This window comes from Marmota marmota, unplaced genomic scaffold (genome assembly GCF_001458135.2).
Source record: "Marmota marmota marmota unplaced genomic scaffold, marMar, whole genome shotgun sequence".
NCBI lineage: Eukaryota > Metazoa > Chordata > Mammalia > Rodentia > Sciuridae > Marmota > Marmota marmota.
Genome location: NW_026000005.1, coordinates 25,340,479 through 25,359,579, shown reverse-complemented (window position 1 = coordinate 25,359,579; position 19,101 = coordinate 25,340,479). Strand labels below are relative to the sequence as shown.

Below are 19,101 nucleotides of genomic sequence, written 5' to 3'. Positions count from 1 at the left end.
TGACTGGAATTTCATTGGATAAAAAAATAACAATATGGGAAGAATTGACATTTTTACAACACTGACTCTTCCAATCCTTGAACCTGAAAATTTCTCGATGTTTTATGTAAAGATCTTACGCATATTTTGTTGTTATTACTCCCTAGGAGTTCATGTTCTTTGATGCTATTATAAAGGATTTCTTTAAACCCCATTTTCTGTGTAGTGTCTGCTTAAAAAAAATACAAAATTGTTTTTTATGTTGGTCCAACAGCTTTGGTTTTTTTTTTCTTTCTTTTGAGCACAATGTCTCTATATCCAGGTTGGTCTCCAACTCCTAGGTTCAAGTGATCCTCCTGCCTCAGCCTCCTAAGTATCTTGGACTACCAGGCACATATCACTATACCTACATCCAACATCCTTTTTAAACTCATTTATCAATTCTAATAGCTTATCTAGATACCTTTTCAATTTTTTATATCCACAGTTATGTTGCATCTAAATAATAGCTTTACTTCTTATCCAATCTTTATCATTTTTGGTATCTTTTACTTTCCTTATTTCTTCGGATAAAATGTTGAATATAGATTTTTTTTTTCTTTTCTTTTCATACTGCTGGAGGGATCAAACCCAGGGCCTCATACATGCTAGGCAAGCATTCTACCACTGGGCTATATCCCCAGACCCTGAATATAGTTTTATTTCAAGCATTAAGTCCATTTTCACTTAAGATATATTACTTGGATATACTTTGATTTGAATCCTTTTCTTTTGCCTTGTTTTTTTCCTTTTCTCTCTCTCTCTCTCTCTCTCTCTCTCTCTCTTCCTACTTCCCCCTTACTCCAATGCCAATGATCAAACCCAGGGCCTTGCACTTGCATGTACTTCCTCTGCCACTGAGCTTAGTCCCGACACCTTAAATTCTTTTTCTCTTTAAAGTATTTTTATTATTTGTGTCTATACTATAAATATTTTTTCTCTTCTTTCTTGCCTTCTTTTGGACTGTATTTTATTAGTCCAATTTTTCCCTTTCTGTTAATTTGATGGTCATAGTCTATTCACAGTAACAAATTAAAACAAACAACCCTGACCTATCATAGACTAAAATTACTTCTTCACGAACAACATAAGATCCTTAGAAATTAACTCCATTTACTGCCCTCCCAACCTATATGGCATTGTTGTTAATCCCACAAAACATTATTCATTTAGATTGCCTACATATTTACCTTTCCATTGCTCTTCATTACTTCCTGTTATCTCTGAGCTTCCATCTGGAATCATTTTCCTTCTGCCTGAAGAACTCCTTTTAGTTTTTCCTTTAGTGAGGGTCTGCTGGTGACAAATTCCCTTAATTTTTGTTTCCTGAAAATATTTTTTATTTCACCTTACTTTTTAAAAGATATACTTATTGAGTAGAGAATTCTAGGTTGGCAGTTGTTTTCTTTCTTTTGGCTTCCATTGTTTCTATGGAATACTCCACTAGATTTAGGCCCCATATTTCTTCACTGCCTTATTAGTTTTCCAAAGCCTTGAAACATATATTTTTCCAAGCTTTCACAATTTATACAAATTACCCTGACTGTTGTCAACAGAATCTTTTTGAAGTCAATTTAGTGCAAGAGTATCCAAATGAATGAAAAATATTATTTTAAACATTAGGTTAAAAAATTGCACTAAATTCTTATTGAATAGAACCTGTAGTTAAAGAATTAAGGTATATCACTGTCAAAGGTTCAAAAAACAATCTTCCACTAAAGTAATGATATAATGTTATCAATCATGAGAGAAATACTAAAGAGAACTTTGAGGTTTATTTTCTGCCTCCTCATATTTATGATCAGCATTAAAAATCATTTCTTTTTAAAAGGGCAGAGGGGTTCAAATCCACAATAATGAAATTTTTTTCTTAGTAGGAAATTAAGTGATTACTATTAGATAATTAAACAAAACAAATGCCACCACACAGCCAAATTTTTGTATATTATAAACTTATCATCTAAGGTGTAACCATTTAGCATTAGCAGACCCAGAATGTCATTATATGACCACTTTATGATGCAATTCTATTGCTCAGACCCTAAAGAAAAACTTGAGGCTCAGTTCTAAGTTAACAACCTTAGTCAGAAAACTGTAGCTACTATTACCAAGAATACTTATCTCAAAATCTCCACATACAATACTTTATAAATTCTTCCAACAAAAAAAAGAAGGGAACACTACTCAATTCATTCTGGGAGGTTGCTATTAACCTCATACAAAAATCACACAAAGACATCACAGAAAAGAACACTATCAACAACCCTGTTGAGGATTTTTACATCTGCATTCATAATAAATGTTGGACCTTATGAATGCAAACACAAAAATCCTCAACAGATTAGTAGCAAACCAAATCCAACAACACAAAAAGGATAATAACACCACAACCAAGTACAATTTATTACAGGAAAATGAGATTAGTTTAACATCAGAAAATCAATTAATGTAATTACTATAGAGACTTAACGGCATCTACCCAAAATTCATATGTTGAAGTTCTAGCCCCTAATGTGACTATATTTGGAAACAAGGCTATTAGGAAATAATTAAGGCTAAATGAAATTATAAGGATGGGTTCCTAATCTGATAGGATCAGTGACCGTCTGAGAAGAGAGACAGAGAGATCATCCTTCCCTCTGCCAAGTGATAATACAGTAAGAAAGCGGCCATCCACAACCTAGGAAGAGAGCCTTCACCAAAAACTGACACCTAAATCTTGACTTCCTAGCCAATTAAGAAATTAATTTCTGCTATTTAAGCCACCTAGTCTCTGGTATTTTATTATGGCAGCCTGAGCTAATAGAGTAATATGCTATATTAATTGGCTAAGTGAAAAATACATAACTTCTAATAGGTGCACATAAGGATTTGACAAAGCCTACATCCTTTCATAATAAATAAATGGTTTCCAGACTGGAAAAGAAGTAGCAAAACTATTTGATGATGATATGATCTTACATATTAAAAAATCCTAAAAAATCTATTAAAAAATTATTAAAGCTAAAAAATAAGTTCAGCAACATTGCATAATACAAAATCAATATTTTAAAAAGCTATTATAGGGCTGGAGTTGTGGCTCAGTGGTAAAGCACTTGTCTAGCATGTATGAAGTGCTGGATTCAATTCTCAGCACCACATATAAATACATGAATAGAATAAAGGTTCATAAACATGTAAAAAATATTTTTTAAAAAAAAGCTATTATAGAGCTGGGGTTGTAGCTCAGTGGTAGAGCGCTTGCTTGGCATGTGTGAAGCACTGGGTTTGATCCTTAGCACCATATAAAAATAAATAAATAAAATAAAGGTATTGTGCCCATCAACAACTAAAAAAAATTTTTTAAAGCTATTATATCACTCTGTATATTAGCAATGAACAATCCAAAATGAATTAAGAAAACAATTTCATTTACAATAGCATTGAAAAGAATAAAATACTTAGGAATAAATTTAACATAAACACTGTAAGACTTGTACATTTAAAAATCACAAAACACTGCTGTAAGATTTTAAAGAAGCTGCATATAAATGGAAATACACACTCCCTGTTCATGATTTGGAAGACTTACGAATACTCCCTCAGTTTATCTACAGGTTCAACAAAATCCCTATCAGAATACAGCTGCCTTGCTGAAGAAATTGAAGAGGTAACCCTAAAATGCATATGGAACAAAAACAATCTTGAAATAAAAGAACAAAGTTAGATGGCTCAAACTTCTGGATTTCAAAACTTAATACAAAATTATAATACACAAGACTGCAGGAGTGATGTCTGACTAGCTGTGCCTAGCACATTTTCCTCCACGTACATGTGCGTGCTTGAGCACACACACAAACACACTCAAGACCAAAAAGAAAATGCAATAATCATTTCACTATAGTGTTTGAAGCACAGCTTCATAGCAAAGTGAAGATATTGCAAAGATGTCACAGACCACAAAGACTCATGATAGCCTAACAGAGAAAGTGTGTTAGTCAACTTTTCATTATTGCAACAAAACATCTGAGATAATCAACTTACAAAGAGGAAAGGTTTGCTTTGGCTCACAATTTTAGAGTTTTCACTCCTAGACTGATTGGGTTGCTTCTGGGCCTGTGTAAAGGCAGCAATTATGGCAGGGAGCATATGATGGAACAAAGCTGTTTGACTCAAGACTCAGATGCAAAGACTCAGGACCCCACCCATCCACCCTCAGCCCAAGGAAGCAAGCAGACAGCCCCATATGAGCAGATTAGCCACTGGAAGGTGTGCAAAGTCACCTTCACAACCCTTGAACACTGACAGGAGCCCTCTTCCAGTGCAGACCAGTCCCCACACAGCCTTCACACACTGACACTCTAACCCACTACCAGGCACACAGCACCAGATTCACCTAGGCCCACACTAAAGGAAGCCCACCCCAACCCAGCTCTTAGAAAATGATGGGACCTTTGCCTCCACTGCTATACCACTGTGCCTCATCTGCCAAGGCCCACCAAAATGGCCCAACCCCTATGCAAATCACACCTATGGACACACTCATTAGGAGCCAGAAGTACTACACCCAGAGTTGCCAGCAAACTCACCATGCCTAAGAAAGCTGCAACCCTATGACCCCTGAATCTAGGCCACCAATATATCCTCAGGCAACTCCAAAACTGATTATAGGTGAAAAAATTACATGGGCACTATGCTAACACATTAACCTAGAACCAAAACCAATGTATTTTATCTAACTCAATAATGAGGACACATCAACAGGAGAGTTGTTTACTATGAAAATCACCCTGTAAAAGTAGTATACACAACTGATTTGTTGTATGCACAAATATCCATGTAGTAACACAAGAATCATAAAAAAACAAGGTTACATGATGCTTCAAAAGCAACTTAATAACTCTTCAGCAACAAATCTCAAAGAAAAGAAAACCAACAAACTATCTGAAAAAGAATTCAAAAGATTTTAAGGAAACTCAATGAGATACAAGAGAATGCAGACAATTTAATGAACTTAAGAAGACAATTTACAATATGAATGATAAATTCACCAAAAAGAGGTCACAAAACAGAATCAATGTTCAATAATAATGTTGGAGCTAAAGAACTCAATAAATCAAAGACAAACTACAATTGAAGCTCTTAATAGCAAATAAGATCAAGCAGAATAATTTCTGAGCTTAAGTACAGGTTTTTTGTGGGCTAAGGATGTACACTTCAGTGGTAAAGCACTTGCCTAACTATAGAAAGGCCCTAGGTTCAATTCCTAGTACTGGGGAAAAAAATTTAAAAGAATGGTCAAAGTCTATTAAGACTCAGGGGAGATGATTAAGCAAGGAAACCTTTGCATTTATGGGTATTCTTTAAAAAACTAGAAAAGATAAAGGGAATTTTTTTCCTTTTCTTTCTTTCCCCCAGGGCCTTATACATATATACTAGACAAGCACTCTACCAACTGAGATATACCCCAGTCCAAAGGGAATTTTTTTAAACAAATTTTTAGTTGTAGTTGGACACAATATCTTTATTTTACTTATTTATTTTTATATGGTACTGAGGATTGAACCCAGCACCTCACACTTGTTAGGTGAGTGCTCTACCACTGAGCCACAACCCCAGCCCAATAAAGGGAATTTTTAAAAAATAAACCTATTCAGTAAAATAACTGCTGAATTTTTCCAAATCGTAAGAAAGATATGCACATTCAGGTTCAGGAAGCTCAAAGGAGCTCCAATAGATTCTACCATAAAAGGTTCTCTCTGCAACAGTTTGGACCTGGAATATCTCCCAAAGGCCTATGTGTTAAAGGATTGGTCCTCTACTTGGAACTATTAGAAGTTGTAGAAACTGGAATGGGGATATAGCTCAATAGTAGAGCACTTGTATGTTCAATGTCCTAGGTTTGATACCGGGCACAAAAAAAAGAAAAAGAAAAAAGGAGGAAAAATGGAAAGATGGGGCCTATTAGGAAGTTCTAAGTCATTGGAAGGTATTCCTACACTAGAAGCAAAAGCAAAAGCCCTCAAAGGAATTGTAAAACCCCTTTCACAATTCACAAGAGGAGCCCACTCCTCTTCTTTTTGCACACAGGGTAGGAGGTAAACAGCTTTGCTCTACCACACACTCCCTACCATAATATCCTGCCTAACCACAAGCTCAAGCAAGGTTAACCAAGTCTGAACTGAAACCTTCAAAACTATGAGCCAAAATAAATTTTTCCTTTCTGTAAGTCGTTTTATCCTCAGTAATAACTAGATAACCAACACACTCTCTTGAGTCATAATCAAACTGTCAAAAGTGAAAGAGAAATAAATTCTAAAAACAGCAAGAGAAAAGCATCAAGTCATACAGAAGAAGATCCCTATTAGACTAACAAGTAGACCTACCAGCAGACACCTTACAGGCCAAGAGAGAAAGGAATAATATATTCAAAATCAATCTAACCTATCTTTCCAATGTACATATATGAATATACCACAGTGACTCTCACCACAATATACTATGTTTAAAAAAAAAACTAAAAGTAAATAGCAGAAAGATCAATAGTAGAGGAAAGGGAACAGGAGGATGGAGGAGGAACAGGAAAGGGGAAATATTTGGGACTGAATTACAGCAAGTTATATTCCATGCCTTTATAATTATGTCAAAATGAATCCCAATGTAAAAAAAATGTATTGATTCTAAAAAGAACCAATAAAAATGGGGAAAAATTAAAAGCAGACATAAAAATACATATATTCAAAGTTGTAGGAAGAAAACTGCCAATCAAGAATAATATACCCAGCACAGCTATCCTTCAGAAATAAAAGTGACAGACTTTTCAAGACAAAAACTGACGGAATTCACCACCATCAGATCAGCTCTGTAAGATATGTTTAAGGGATTGCTATACTAGAAGCAAAAGGATAACTACCAGCATGAAAATACAAAGCAATAGCGCAGATATACAATAAAGAGAATCAAACCTATATGCTTGAACATTTTCTAATATGTTAGGCTATGAAATAAGTCTCAACAATGTATATAAGGAATCAAAATCAGCACATGTGTCTTCTCTGACCAGACTGGAATAAAACTAATAATAAACAAAAGTAACTTTAGAAAGAGCACTTGCCTAGCATGTGTGAGGCACTGGGTTAAATTCTCAGCACCACATATAAATAAATAAAAAATAAAGGTTCACTGACAACTAAAAAAATATGTGTGTGTGCGTATATATATATACACACACACATACACACACACATCTATATATGTGTGTGTGTGTGTGTATATATATTATACACATATATATAAAAAAACTGTACAAATACATGAAAACTAAACAATGTGCTCTTAAACAATGGGTCAGTGAAGAATTCAAAAGGGTAATTTAGGGACAGGGGTGGTGGTACATGTCTGTTTTCTTAGCACCTGAGGGGCTGAGGTAGGAGGATCACCTGTGCCCAAGAACTGAGACAAGCCTAGACAACACAGCAAGACTCCTATCTCAAAAAAAGGGGCGGGGTAGGGGGCAGGGGTAAAATGTCTTGAAACTAATGAAAATTGAAACAACCCTTCAGAACCTATGGACTACTGCAAATAAAGTACTAAGAGGGAAGTATTTTATAGCAAATAAAAATTATTTTAAATAAACAAATTTAATCATGCAATTCAAGGAACTACAAAAGAAAAAAACAAAACCCATTAAAATTGGAGGAAACAAATAACAAAAATCAGAGCAGAAATAAAATGAAATAGAGAACAAAAATATATGTAAATGAAAATCACATAAAGAGTTGTTTTTTAGAAATGACAGAATTGACAAATCATTAACTAGATTAACAGAGAAAAAGGGTGCTGGGAGTGTAGATCATTGGAAGAACATGTGCTTAGCATACACAAGGCCCTGTATTCAATCTCCAGAAAAGGGAAAAGAGAAGACCCAAATAAAATCAGGGATGAAAAAAGAGACATTACAACTGATAGTAGAGGGATACAAAGGTCATTAGGAACTATTATGAACAATGACATTCCAAAAAGTTGTAAAACCTAAAAGAAATGTGTTTCTAGAAAAAAACAACCTACTGAAATTGGACTATGAAGACAGAAAACCTCAACAAACCAATAACAAGATTGAAACAGTAATAAAAAGTGTACGAAGAAAGAAAAGTTCAGGACCAGATGGATTCACCCATGAATTTTACCAAATCTTTAAAGAACTAATGCTACCTCTCAAACTATTCCAAAGTATTGAAAGGAAGGGAACTCTTCCAAACTCATTTTATAAGGCATTATGCTGACACCAGAACCAGATAAGAACACACACAAAAAAAAATTAAAGAAAATGTCTAACCCATATCCCTGATGAGCACAGATGTTAAAATTCTAAAAAAAAAAAAATGAATAAATTAATCCAACAACACACAAAAATGATTATACACCAAGATCGAGTGGGTTTTATCCAAGGATGTAAGGATGGCTGAATATATACAAAGTGCTGAACATAATACATCAATCACATCAATAGAATAATGAATGACAACTGTTATGATTATTTTAATACATGCAGAAAAGGCATTTGATAAAATTCAATGTCTCTTCATGATAAAAATTCTCAAAAAATTAGGTACTGAAGTATGGCAAGGACTATACATGAGAAACTCATAGCCTATAACCTACTAAATAAAGAAAAGCTGAAATCCATTTCCTCTACAATCAAGGATGTCTATATTTCACCACTCTTATTTGAGAGACAGTATTGGAAGTCTTAGCCAAGGAAATAAGATTAAAAAAAAATAAAGGGCATTCAAAGAGGAAAAGAGGAGATCAAATTATCAGTTTGCAGACTATGTAATTTTATATAGGTAAAACCTAAAGACTCTCCCAAAATATTGTTGGAACTGATAAGTAAATTTAATAAGGTGGTAGGATACAATATCAACATTAAAAAGTAGTTTTTTATACATCAATTACAAAATTACCAAGAAATAAATACCACTAAAAATAGCTATTAAAAAAATAATAATATCTTGGAATAAATTTAACCAAAGAAGCTAAAGACTGTACAATGAAAATTATGAAACACAAAAGACCAAAATTGAAGAGGATGCAAAAATGGAAAGACATTCCCTGTTCATGGATTAGAAGAACTAATGTTAAAATGTCCATACTATCCAATCCTACAGATTCAATACAATTCTATCAGAATATAAATGATATTGTTTTCTCTTTTTTTTTGGTTCTGGGAATTGAACTCAGGGGCATGAACCATTAAACCATATCTCCTGCCCTTTTTTTAAAAAAAATAAATATTTTTTAGTTGTAGTTGGACACAATACCTTTATTTTAGTTATTTTTATGTGGTGCTGAGAATCGAACCCAGAGCCTCACACGTGCCAGGCAAGCACTGTACCGCTGAGCCATAACCCCAGCCCCTCTCCAGCTCTTTTTTGTATTTTATTTAGAGACAGGGTCTCACTGAGTTGCTTAGAGCCTCGCTAAGTTGGTGAGGCTGGCTTTGAACTCAGTATCCCTCCTGCTTTAACCTCCTGAGCTGCTGAGATTACAGGCATATACCACTGTACCCAGGTCAATGATATTCTTCACAGAAATAGAAAAAAATCATAAAATTCATATGAAAACCACAAAAGACCCTGAACAGCCAAAGCAATCCTGAGCAAAAAGAACAAAGGTAGGGCATTATAATACCTAACTTCAAATCATACCACAAATCTATAGTAAACAAATGGTATAGTACTAGAACAAAAACAGACATATATCTCAAAGGCACAAAACAGAAATTACAAAAATAAATCTATGTATTTATAACCAACTAATTTTCAACAAAGGTAGCAAGAACATATGCAGGAAAATGGAAAGCCTCTTCAGTAAATAGTGCTAGGAAAACTAAATATCCATATTTAGGAAAATAAAACTGGACTTCTCTCTTACCATATTCAAAAATCAACTCAATACAAACCAAAGACTTCAGTGTAAGACTCCAAAAACATAAAACTACTAGAAGAAAACATAAGGGAAAAGCTTCAAAACACTGGGTCTGGGCAAAAGTTTTTGAATATGATCCCCAAAGCACACGCAACAAAAGCAAAAACTGACAAATTTTATTAACATTAAACTGAAACACTTCTGCACAACAGAGGAAATAATCAATAGAGTGAAGAAACAACCCACAACTGGAAGAAAATATTTGCAAACTATTTGCCTAATAATGAATTAATTTCCAGAAAACATAAAGGACTCAAACAACTCAATAGCAAAAATTTGGTTTAATAATAAGCAAATTACCTAAACGGGACATTTTCAAAAGAAGATACACAAATGGTGGTCAAGTGCGTGAAAAAATGCTCAACATTACAACATTACTTTCTTACTCCAGTAAGAAAGACTATTATCAAAAAGACAAAAAATAACAAATGCTGGGACGGATGTAGAGAAAGGAGAATTCTCATATACTATTGGTTGGAATGAAAATCCATTGTGGAAAACTGTAGAGTTTCCTCAGAAAACTAGAAACAGAATTGTCATATGACCAAGTAATCCTACTACTGGATATATATCCAAAGAAAATAAAATCAGTATGTTGAAGAGACAACTGCATTCCCATGTTTCCTGCAGCACTATGCACAACAGCCAAGAAATGGAATCAACCAAATTGTCCATTGATGAACCGATAGAAGAAAAGGTGGTACGTATAAATACAATGGAATATTATTAAGCCATAATAAAAAATGAAACCTTGTCATTTGTAGTAACAAATGAACTGGAGGACCTTATGTTAAATGAAGTAAGACAAAGACAAATACTGCATGCTTTCATGTGTGGGAGTTCAAAAGCTGATCTTGTAATAGAGACTAGAATAATAGTTACCATTATTATAGTAATAACTATGGTTAACCACTATTAGGTGTACATTTTAAAATAGTAGAGAGGGAACTAGGGCTGTAGCTCAGTGGTAGAGCACCTGCCTTGCAGGCGTGAGGCACTGGGTTCGATCCTCAGCACCACATAAAAATAAATAAAATAGAGGTATTGTGTCCAACTGAAACTAAAAATTTTTTTTTTTAAAAAAACATATTGTGTCCATCTACAACTAAAAAAAATCTAAAAAATAACAGAGAGGATTCTGAACAAAGAAATGATAAATGTCTTATTTTTATGAATACACCAATTATCATAATCTCACCATTACACATTGTATACATGAACTGAAATGTCATGCTGCACCTCATAAATATGTACAATTACTATGCATCAATTAAAACTTAAAAATATATTTTTTAAAAGACTGTGGTATGGGCTGGGGATGTGGCTCAAGCGGTAGCGCGCTTGCCTAGCATGCGTGCGGCCCGGGTTCGATCCTCAGCACCACATACAAACAAAGATGTTGTGTCTGCCGAAAACAATAAATAATAAATATTAAAAAAAAAAAAAAAAAGACTGTGGTACTGGCATTAGAGTAAATATATAGACCGGTAGAATAAACTTGAAAGTATAGAAATAAACTCTTATACCTATGGTCTACTAATTTTCAACAGATATATAAAGACAATTCAATGAGAAAAGGATATTTTCAACAAATTATGCTGGGATTACTGGATATCACATGCAAAAGAATGAAACTGGAGCCCCTATCTCATGTCACATACAAAAATTAACTCAAAATGGACCAAACATCTAACTGTAAGAGTAATTATAAAACTCTCGGAGGGAAATATAAGCATAAATCCTCATGATCTTGGACTAGGCAATCTCTCTGACATCAAGAACACAAGGTACAGGGTTGGGGATACAGTTCAATGGCAGAGCACTTCCTTGCATGCACAAGACCCTGGGTTCAATCCCCAGGACCAACACCAAAAAAAAAAAAAAAAAAAAGGTTAAATTCAATGATAGCAAAATTAAAAACCTTTGTACACTGAAGCATACTATCAGGCAAGTATTTGTAAATCATATATCTCATAAGGGTCTAGTGCCCGGAATACATAAAGACTTACCACATAACAATTAAATGACAACCCAATTAAAAAATAGACACAGGATTTGAACAGGCATTCATCCAAAGAAGATACATAACTGGCACATGAAAAGATGCTCAGTGACATTAGGGAAATGTCAATCAAAGCCACAATGAGATATCACTTTGCATCCACTAAAAATGGTTATAATTTTTAAAAGATAATAAGTGCTGGTAAGGATGAGGAATAACTGAAACCCTCATACACTGCTAGCGATAACTTACATAAAACCGTACATCTACTTTGGAAAATAGTGAGGCAGTTCCTCAAAAAAACTTAACACACCATATGACTCAACAATAACACTCCTATAAATGTACAAACACACAGACACACATATACATAAAGGGAACTGAAAACATATGTCCACACAAAATCTTATACACAAAAGTACATAGCAGATATATTCATGGTAGCCAAAAAAAAATTTAAAAACCTAAACAGTCATCAATTATTGAATGAATAAACAAAATGTAGTATTATCTTTATAAGAGAATAATATTCAGTCATGAAAAAGAGAGATAGTACTACATGCTATGACACAGATCAAACTTGAAAATTTTACACTAAGTGAAAACATCAGACACAAAAGGTCACATGGTATATGATTCCATTTATACAAAATATCCAGAATAGTCAAATCTATTGACACAGAAAACAGATTAGTTGTCACCAAGGGTTAGGGGTAGAAGGGAATACAGAGTAACTGATTAATGAGTATAGGGTTTCCTTTTAGGGTGATGAAAATGTTCTAGAATTAAGACACTAATGGCATTAGTATATGCACTTGATGCATGTACTAAAGATCTCTGAATTACACATTTTAAAGGGGTTAAGTTTATGGTGTGAGAATTATATTGCAATAAAACAATAAATTTAAAAGAAATGCCATACCAACTCTTCTCCCTAATAGTAGTCAGAATCATTCTTTTAGTATAAGTTAGATGATTTACCTCTTCTGTCCTGAAATTCAAAGTCCTTACCTTAACCTGCAAGGTCTTTACAGAATCTACTTCTTTGATTTATTTTCAACATATATTTAACCATCTCTACTGCAGTCACAATAGCCTCTTGGCTTTTGGTTAGCGTGACAAACACTCTTCCCTGTCTTTGTTCTTTATATATATATCAGTAAACCTCATTAAAATCTCAATTCAAATGTCACTTTCTTAAAAAGGCCTTACCTGGCTGCTCCATCTAAAATAGTACTCCTGTCCCTATTTTCCTAAAAAAAATTTATTACATTCTGACATATTAAATTTACATGACTAAATTTACATGCTAAATTTACATGACTATTTTCTGTTTTACTGTGCTAGAATTTAAGCTCCATGAAAAAAAGAAACTTGGTTTTGTTCTTGGTCATATCCCTAGAATCTTAACAGTGTCAGCCAACTGACTAGTAGATTCTCAACATAATCTGCTCAATGAATGAATAAATGTATTTAGTAAAATGTAAAAGAACAGAAAGTCACATTTAAGTTCCTTATAGGTATTATCATATTGGTAGGAACCTCTCACCTGTTCCAGGTTAGGATACTGCACACGGCAATAGCTGCAATATCCTTGTTTCCTCTGCATGTTGAATAACCAAAATGGCTATTTTGTTCTTGAATACTCAAAGCTGGAGGAAAAAAAGGAAGAAGAAAGGTGGCAAAAAAAAATCACCATAAGGGGCTGGGGCTGTAGCTCCTTGGCATACTGCTTGCGTAGCATGCATGAGGCACTAAATTCAATCCCTAGCACCACATAAAAATTAAAAAAAAAAAACAAAGGCATGTTGTTGTCCATCAATAACTATAAAATTTTTTTTAAAATCACTATAATTCCTTACTACTATGAAGAAACTGACTGAGAAATTCACTCATATTTCTATTAGTAGTTAAGAAAATATGCAAAGCAGCCACGATCTACTGAGTCACTTTGTGATCCTGCAGTGGATCTGAAAATATAGCATCTTCTTAAAGAGCAGTTTGTTGTCAATATTTGAAGATTTAAATGACTGAATTTCTTATCAATTTTCTGCTAATTTACAAGAATTATTAGAAACTGATTCATTGAAGAATACAGTACGTAACGTGTAGGCAAATTATTTCTAAGGTATTACTATAGTGAGTGGACTTCTATAATCTTAAGGAGCTCATTAATTTTCCTACCAAGTTTCTATATAAAATTTCAGATTATTTGAACTCTTAATATCATATATAGTAATGCTAATTCTCTGTCATGAGAGAAAAGATACCACATGACAGTTTCTGCTCAGTTTATAACAGAGACAGAGAATAATTTACCAACAAAGTTGCCAACAATCAGAGTAATATCTAAGGCAGCCTCTGAAACATGAGACATTTCTCTTCTGACAATTATACAAATCAAAATAAATACTCAGAATCTTTTCCTACTGCTACTTTTGAGATTTCTTAACAAACTTCCACCCTCCTATAACAATAATCCCCTAACTTAAGATACAGTAGTAGTTCCCAAACAAGGCTGAATGCCAAAATCAGTTAGCAGAGAGGAGTTAAAAGTTTAGGATTCATATTATTTGTTTATTTATTTATTTGGTGCCAGGGATTGAATCCAGGGGCACTTAACCACTGAGCTACAAACCCAGCCCTTTTTATTTTTTTTATTTAGAGACAGGGTCTTGCAAAGTGGCAGGTGCTGACCTTGAACTTGAATCCTCTGGTCTCAGCCTTCTAAGCCACTGGAATTTATAGGTGTGTGCCACCATGCAAGCTCAGAATTTTTTAAATTCCCAGCTAATTCTGATGCACAGCCAATTTATTAACTGACACCACGTCATTATTACTTTAAGTAAACAAATTAATTCAATGTGATATTCCTGTTCTGTTAAACTGAAAACAGAATTACAAATAATTTTGTCAAGTTTTTAATTCTAATTATTTTAGACATTCGTTTTTAAATTTATTCTAATTTGTTATATATGACAGCAGAATATATTTCAATTCATATTACACATATAATAGCACAATTTTTCATATCTCTGGTTATACACAACGTAGAGTCACACCATTTGTAGACATTCTTGTCTGCTGGAAAATGTATAAAAATTATTCTATAATGTGAATGTTTATAAATGAGATTATTCTACAAAAGATTTAAATATCAAAATCAATAACTAAAGCCAGGTGTGGTGATACACACCTGTAATCCCAGCAGCTTGGGAGGTTGAAGCAGGAGAATCACAAAGTCAGCCTAGGCAAATTAGTGAGGCTGTAAGCAAATTGGTTAGACCCTGTCCCAAAATTAAAAAATAAAAATAAAAGGGCTGGGGACTCAGTGGTTAAACACCTCTGTGTTCAATCCCTGATACCAAAAAATAAAATGACTGAAAAATGAAATTGCAGCCTTAAAACTAAAAAGATGAGAATATAAAAGCTTTAAGTTAAAATTCTTTAATAACATTTACTTACCTATTACTTTTATTGGAAACCTTTGATTTTCTGAATTCCCACACGTAGGGGAAAATAAATCAATTAAACCAGCATCTGAAATAATATATAAGAAATCACTTATTATTTGGTCTATTTTCTCATTAATCTACTTCATTTATTAATCTGAAGCAATAAAATGAAACAGTTTGTAAATTAAAAATACAGCAATTTTTAAGCTAAGAGAACTCCTGAGCTTAAACCTAAATTCTGAATATGATAAAATCACAAATGTTTTAGTGATTTATGAAAATATATCAATAAATATATCAGCAGGGCACAATGACGCATAATTGTAATCACAGCATCTCTGGAGGCTGAGGCGGTTCAAGATCGAGAGTTCAAGATCAACCTCAGCAATTTAGCGATGTTCTTTGCAATTCAGCAAGACCCTGTCTCTAAATAAAATATAAAAAAGGACTGGGAGGGGCTGGGGTTGTAGCTCAGGGTTGAGCACATGCAGAACCCTGGGTTCGATCCTCTGCACCACATAAAAAAATAAAAGTATTGTGTCCAACTAAAAAATATTTTTCTTAAAAAAAAGGGCTGGGAATGCAATTCTATGGTTAAGCACCCCTGGGTTCAATCCCCACTACCAAACACACACACACACACACACACACACACACAATTCAACATTTGCTGAATGAAAGACAAAACGAAAATGAATCAAACATCACACACAAAAAATATTATTTAATCTTTAATCCTATGACCTTTAACTACTATGGTATTTTCACCTACTGTTTCCATCCTCTCTAGTGCCACAATTAAAAGTCACAATGAATCAGAAACACGTTTGCATTTATAAACATTCAATTTTAGGACCCCATCTAAAACTTACCAAATCAAATCTCCTTGGCATGGGGGGAATTCAAAGCACATGGATATTATGATTATTTAAAATGACCCAAAAAGAAAGGCTAAGGAGGATCTCGTGAAAATCAAAGTGAGATCAGTAGAACAGAGGAACGGGACTGAGGTAGGAGGAAGGAGGGTGGAGGGAGTGCTGAGGAGGAATATTAGGCAGATTATATTGTTATATTGTATGCATGTATAAATGTGTAACAGCAAATCCCATCATTATGTACAACTATAACACACCAATTTTAAAAAGTGGAAGAAATTTTAAATTAAAAAAAAATGTTCCAAGGTGATCTGATATATAAGCTGACCTAATAATCTACATCATCAGTTTATGAACTAATAAAATTCTTACTCATTAAAAAGATCAATTCTTCATGGTCTGAGATTATATTACTTTGCATAACTGGATCTTTTTATACAAATTCTGAATTTTATTAGAATTGATATTTCTTATAAAGCAACAAATTATTTACCATGAGAAGAAAAGGGCAGGCATTTCATCCACTATATGAATCCTGGTAAACATCTGTAAATTAAAATAAAACAATTTTTTAAAAAAGGTAAGTCCCAGCTAGTCATGTAGCTCAGTGCTTGCCTAGTATGCACAAGGACCTGGGTTTGATCCCCAGCACTGTTAAAAAAAAAAAAAAAAGAAAAGAAAAGAAAGAAACAGTAGTCCCACAAGTATCTACCATTCACCAACAAGTATCCCCAAATCATTTTAAGTTTGAACAGTGATGCAATTATGCTTCCAATAATAGAAAAAAATATTAACTTTTGAACACAGAACATACTACATACTATGACTCACTGAATGTCAAAACATGACCTCCTAAGATGTTCTGGAGCAGAATGACTGATGACCCATCTAACCCACCATCAAACACTTCAGACCTCTGGATCCCAGGTGAAGAGTAGCTGTAAAAGAATATAAGGCACAGCTGTGCCTTTTGTAAGGTTAAGGGCAAAATGCTACCAAACACAAAATAAGCTTCATGAAACATTTTTAAAAGAAATATATACCTGAAATTAAGTTTGGGTCTTGTAAAACATGACCAACTCTCAATTAAGCAGAATAATCAGTTTTTTATTCCTATACATTGTTGTAGGTAAAGGATTGATCCTTACCTAGGATCACTGATTTTAAAAAATTCCAACACCGGGGCTCAAAACAGTCAGTGACACCACTGTTTAATCAAAATACAGCTATTAAATACATACCCTGCACAAAGTTTGGTGCTTAGTAACTTTAAGGGACAGACACAAAAGATGAGAAAAGTTTTCCTGCCATCAAGAAATTTAAAATGAAACTGGAAAATTAATGCAAGAATGTGAAGAAGCGTTTAAGAAAAGTCTAAATAAAAATTGTACATTCAGGGCTGGGGTAGAATACTCGCCTAGTACGCATGAAGCCCTGGGTTTGATCCGCAGCACTGCAAAACTAATAAGTGCTAATGGATTCATTTGCAAAGTACAGTTTTAGCTGGAGTAGCCAGGGACGTCAATGTGGACATGGTTTTGTAAACCAGATTCTGGAAAATGGGAAGGCTTTGCTTAGGTCAGGAAAAGACATTCCATGTAAAAGTCATAGGTAGTACAAAAGCAAGAAGGCATGGGTACACTTTGAGACAGTAAATTAACAAGTTCAGCTGAACCTATGGTTTCATTTGTGAATTTAAGGGGCAATAAAGCAGGAAAAGTACATTGAGGTTTTTGACATGGTAGGATTCAAAAGCAGACTAAAGAATTTAGACATATCTTTAGGCAGTGAATTTTTTTTTTAAGAGTGCTTTGAAAATTCTGGAACAATGATTTCCTCCTATTCAAAGGAGCTTCTCAAAGGGATACTAACTATATATAAGAAATACGTAACTTTTAAACTACTCAGCACCATTTCCTAGGATAACAGAGAGTTCATTGATATCCAAAATATTCAAATTCAAAGAGTCATTATCCCTTAAAGCAGTCTCATTTAGTCTTATAAATTAGAAAAACACACATTTAAATTTTTTCCTTAAAAGTGATTTTTATTAATTTTTATTTCAAAAGTAAAATACTAGTTATAGTACAATTATAAAAAGCAGCACAAATAGTCATACTTCCACCACCCATTGTTAACATTTATTATAAATTCTTTATTCTTCCTAATCATATTTTTACAAAAATGGAATATATTGAACATTCCATCCTATTACTACCCCTTCAATTAATCATGAGCACTTTACATGCCATTATATATATATATATATATTTCCAAACAGAATGTTTAATGATTACATAGTATTTCATTTATAAGTGTAAGATAAAAACCCGTCTTATCTGACAAAAAAAAAAAAAAACAGCAGTTGGTGAGTCAATAATTTTAAAAATATATCCCCACATAACCTTAATATTTTAACTTACATTAACGCATGTAAGTTTCAGTTAGTTGGGCTTTTTTGCTTCATTGTTGTTTGGGGTTTTCATTTTTGTTTTTCTGGGACAAATTAATTAGTTCCAAATCATGTGCTTACAATCTAAAGACATTTCCAATCCAAGAGAATTACGATTAATGTTTAGGATTTTTTCACCACCTTTTACAATCATTCCACCTAGTAACAAAATCTTTTTTTCCGATTCCAAAGCATTCTATTTATTTTTAATAATTTTAATGATATTTTTAAAGTGACAACAATCATCTTATTTCATTGGTTTTTGCAACATTTAAAACTGAATAAACCCACCTGGAGCAGTCAACAACAAATATCTGAACGGTGTGAGCTGTT

General features: G+C 33.5%; 1 protein-coding gene across 6 annotated transcripts in view; it reads right to left on the bottom strand.

Moving 5' to 3' along the window:
• Zdbf2 (zinc finger DBF-type containing 2) overlaps window positions 1-18,591 on the bottom strand; it is a 41,092-nt gene extending 22,501 nt beyond the window's left edge. The window contains exons 1-5 of one of the 6 annotated variants that reach the window (XM_048808402.1): window positions 17,148-18,591; window positions 16,810-16,862; window positions 15,452-15,526; window positions 13,536-13,638; window positions 1,209-1,314 (exon numbers count right to left, since the gene is read on the bottom strand). In XM_048808402.1, coding sequence (XP_048664359.1) covers window positions 1,209-1,226 — 18 coding nt within the window. In that variant the 5' untranslated portion in view covers window positions 1,227-1,314; window positions 13,536-13,638; window positions 15,452-15,526; window positions 16,810-16,862; window positions 17,148-18,591. Of the gene's footprint in view, window positions 1-1,208; window positions 1,345-13,535; window positions 13,639-15,451; window positions 15,527-16,809; window positions 16,863-17,147 lie in introns of those variants that run through there. The other 5 variants (XM_048808401.1, XM_048808400.1, XM_048808403.1 and 2 more) reach the window with 5 other exon arrangements.
• Between the last annotated feature and the right edge of the window lie 510 nt (window positions 18,592-19,101).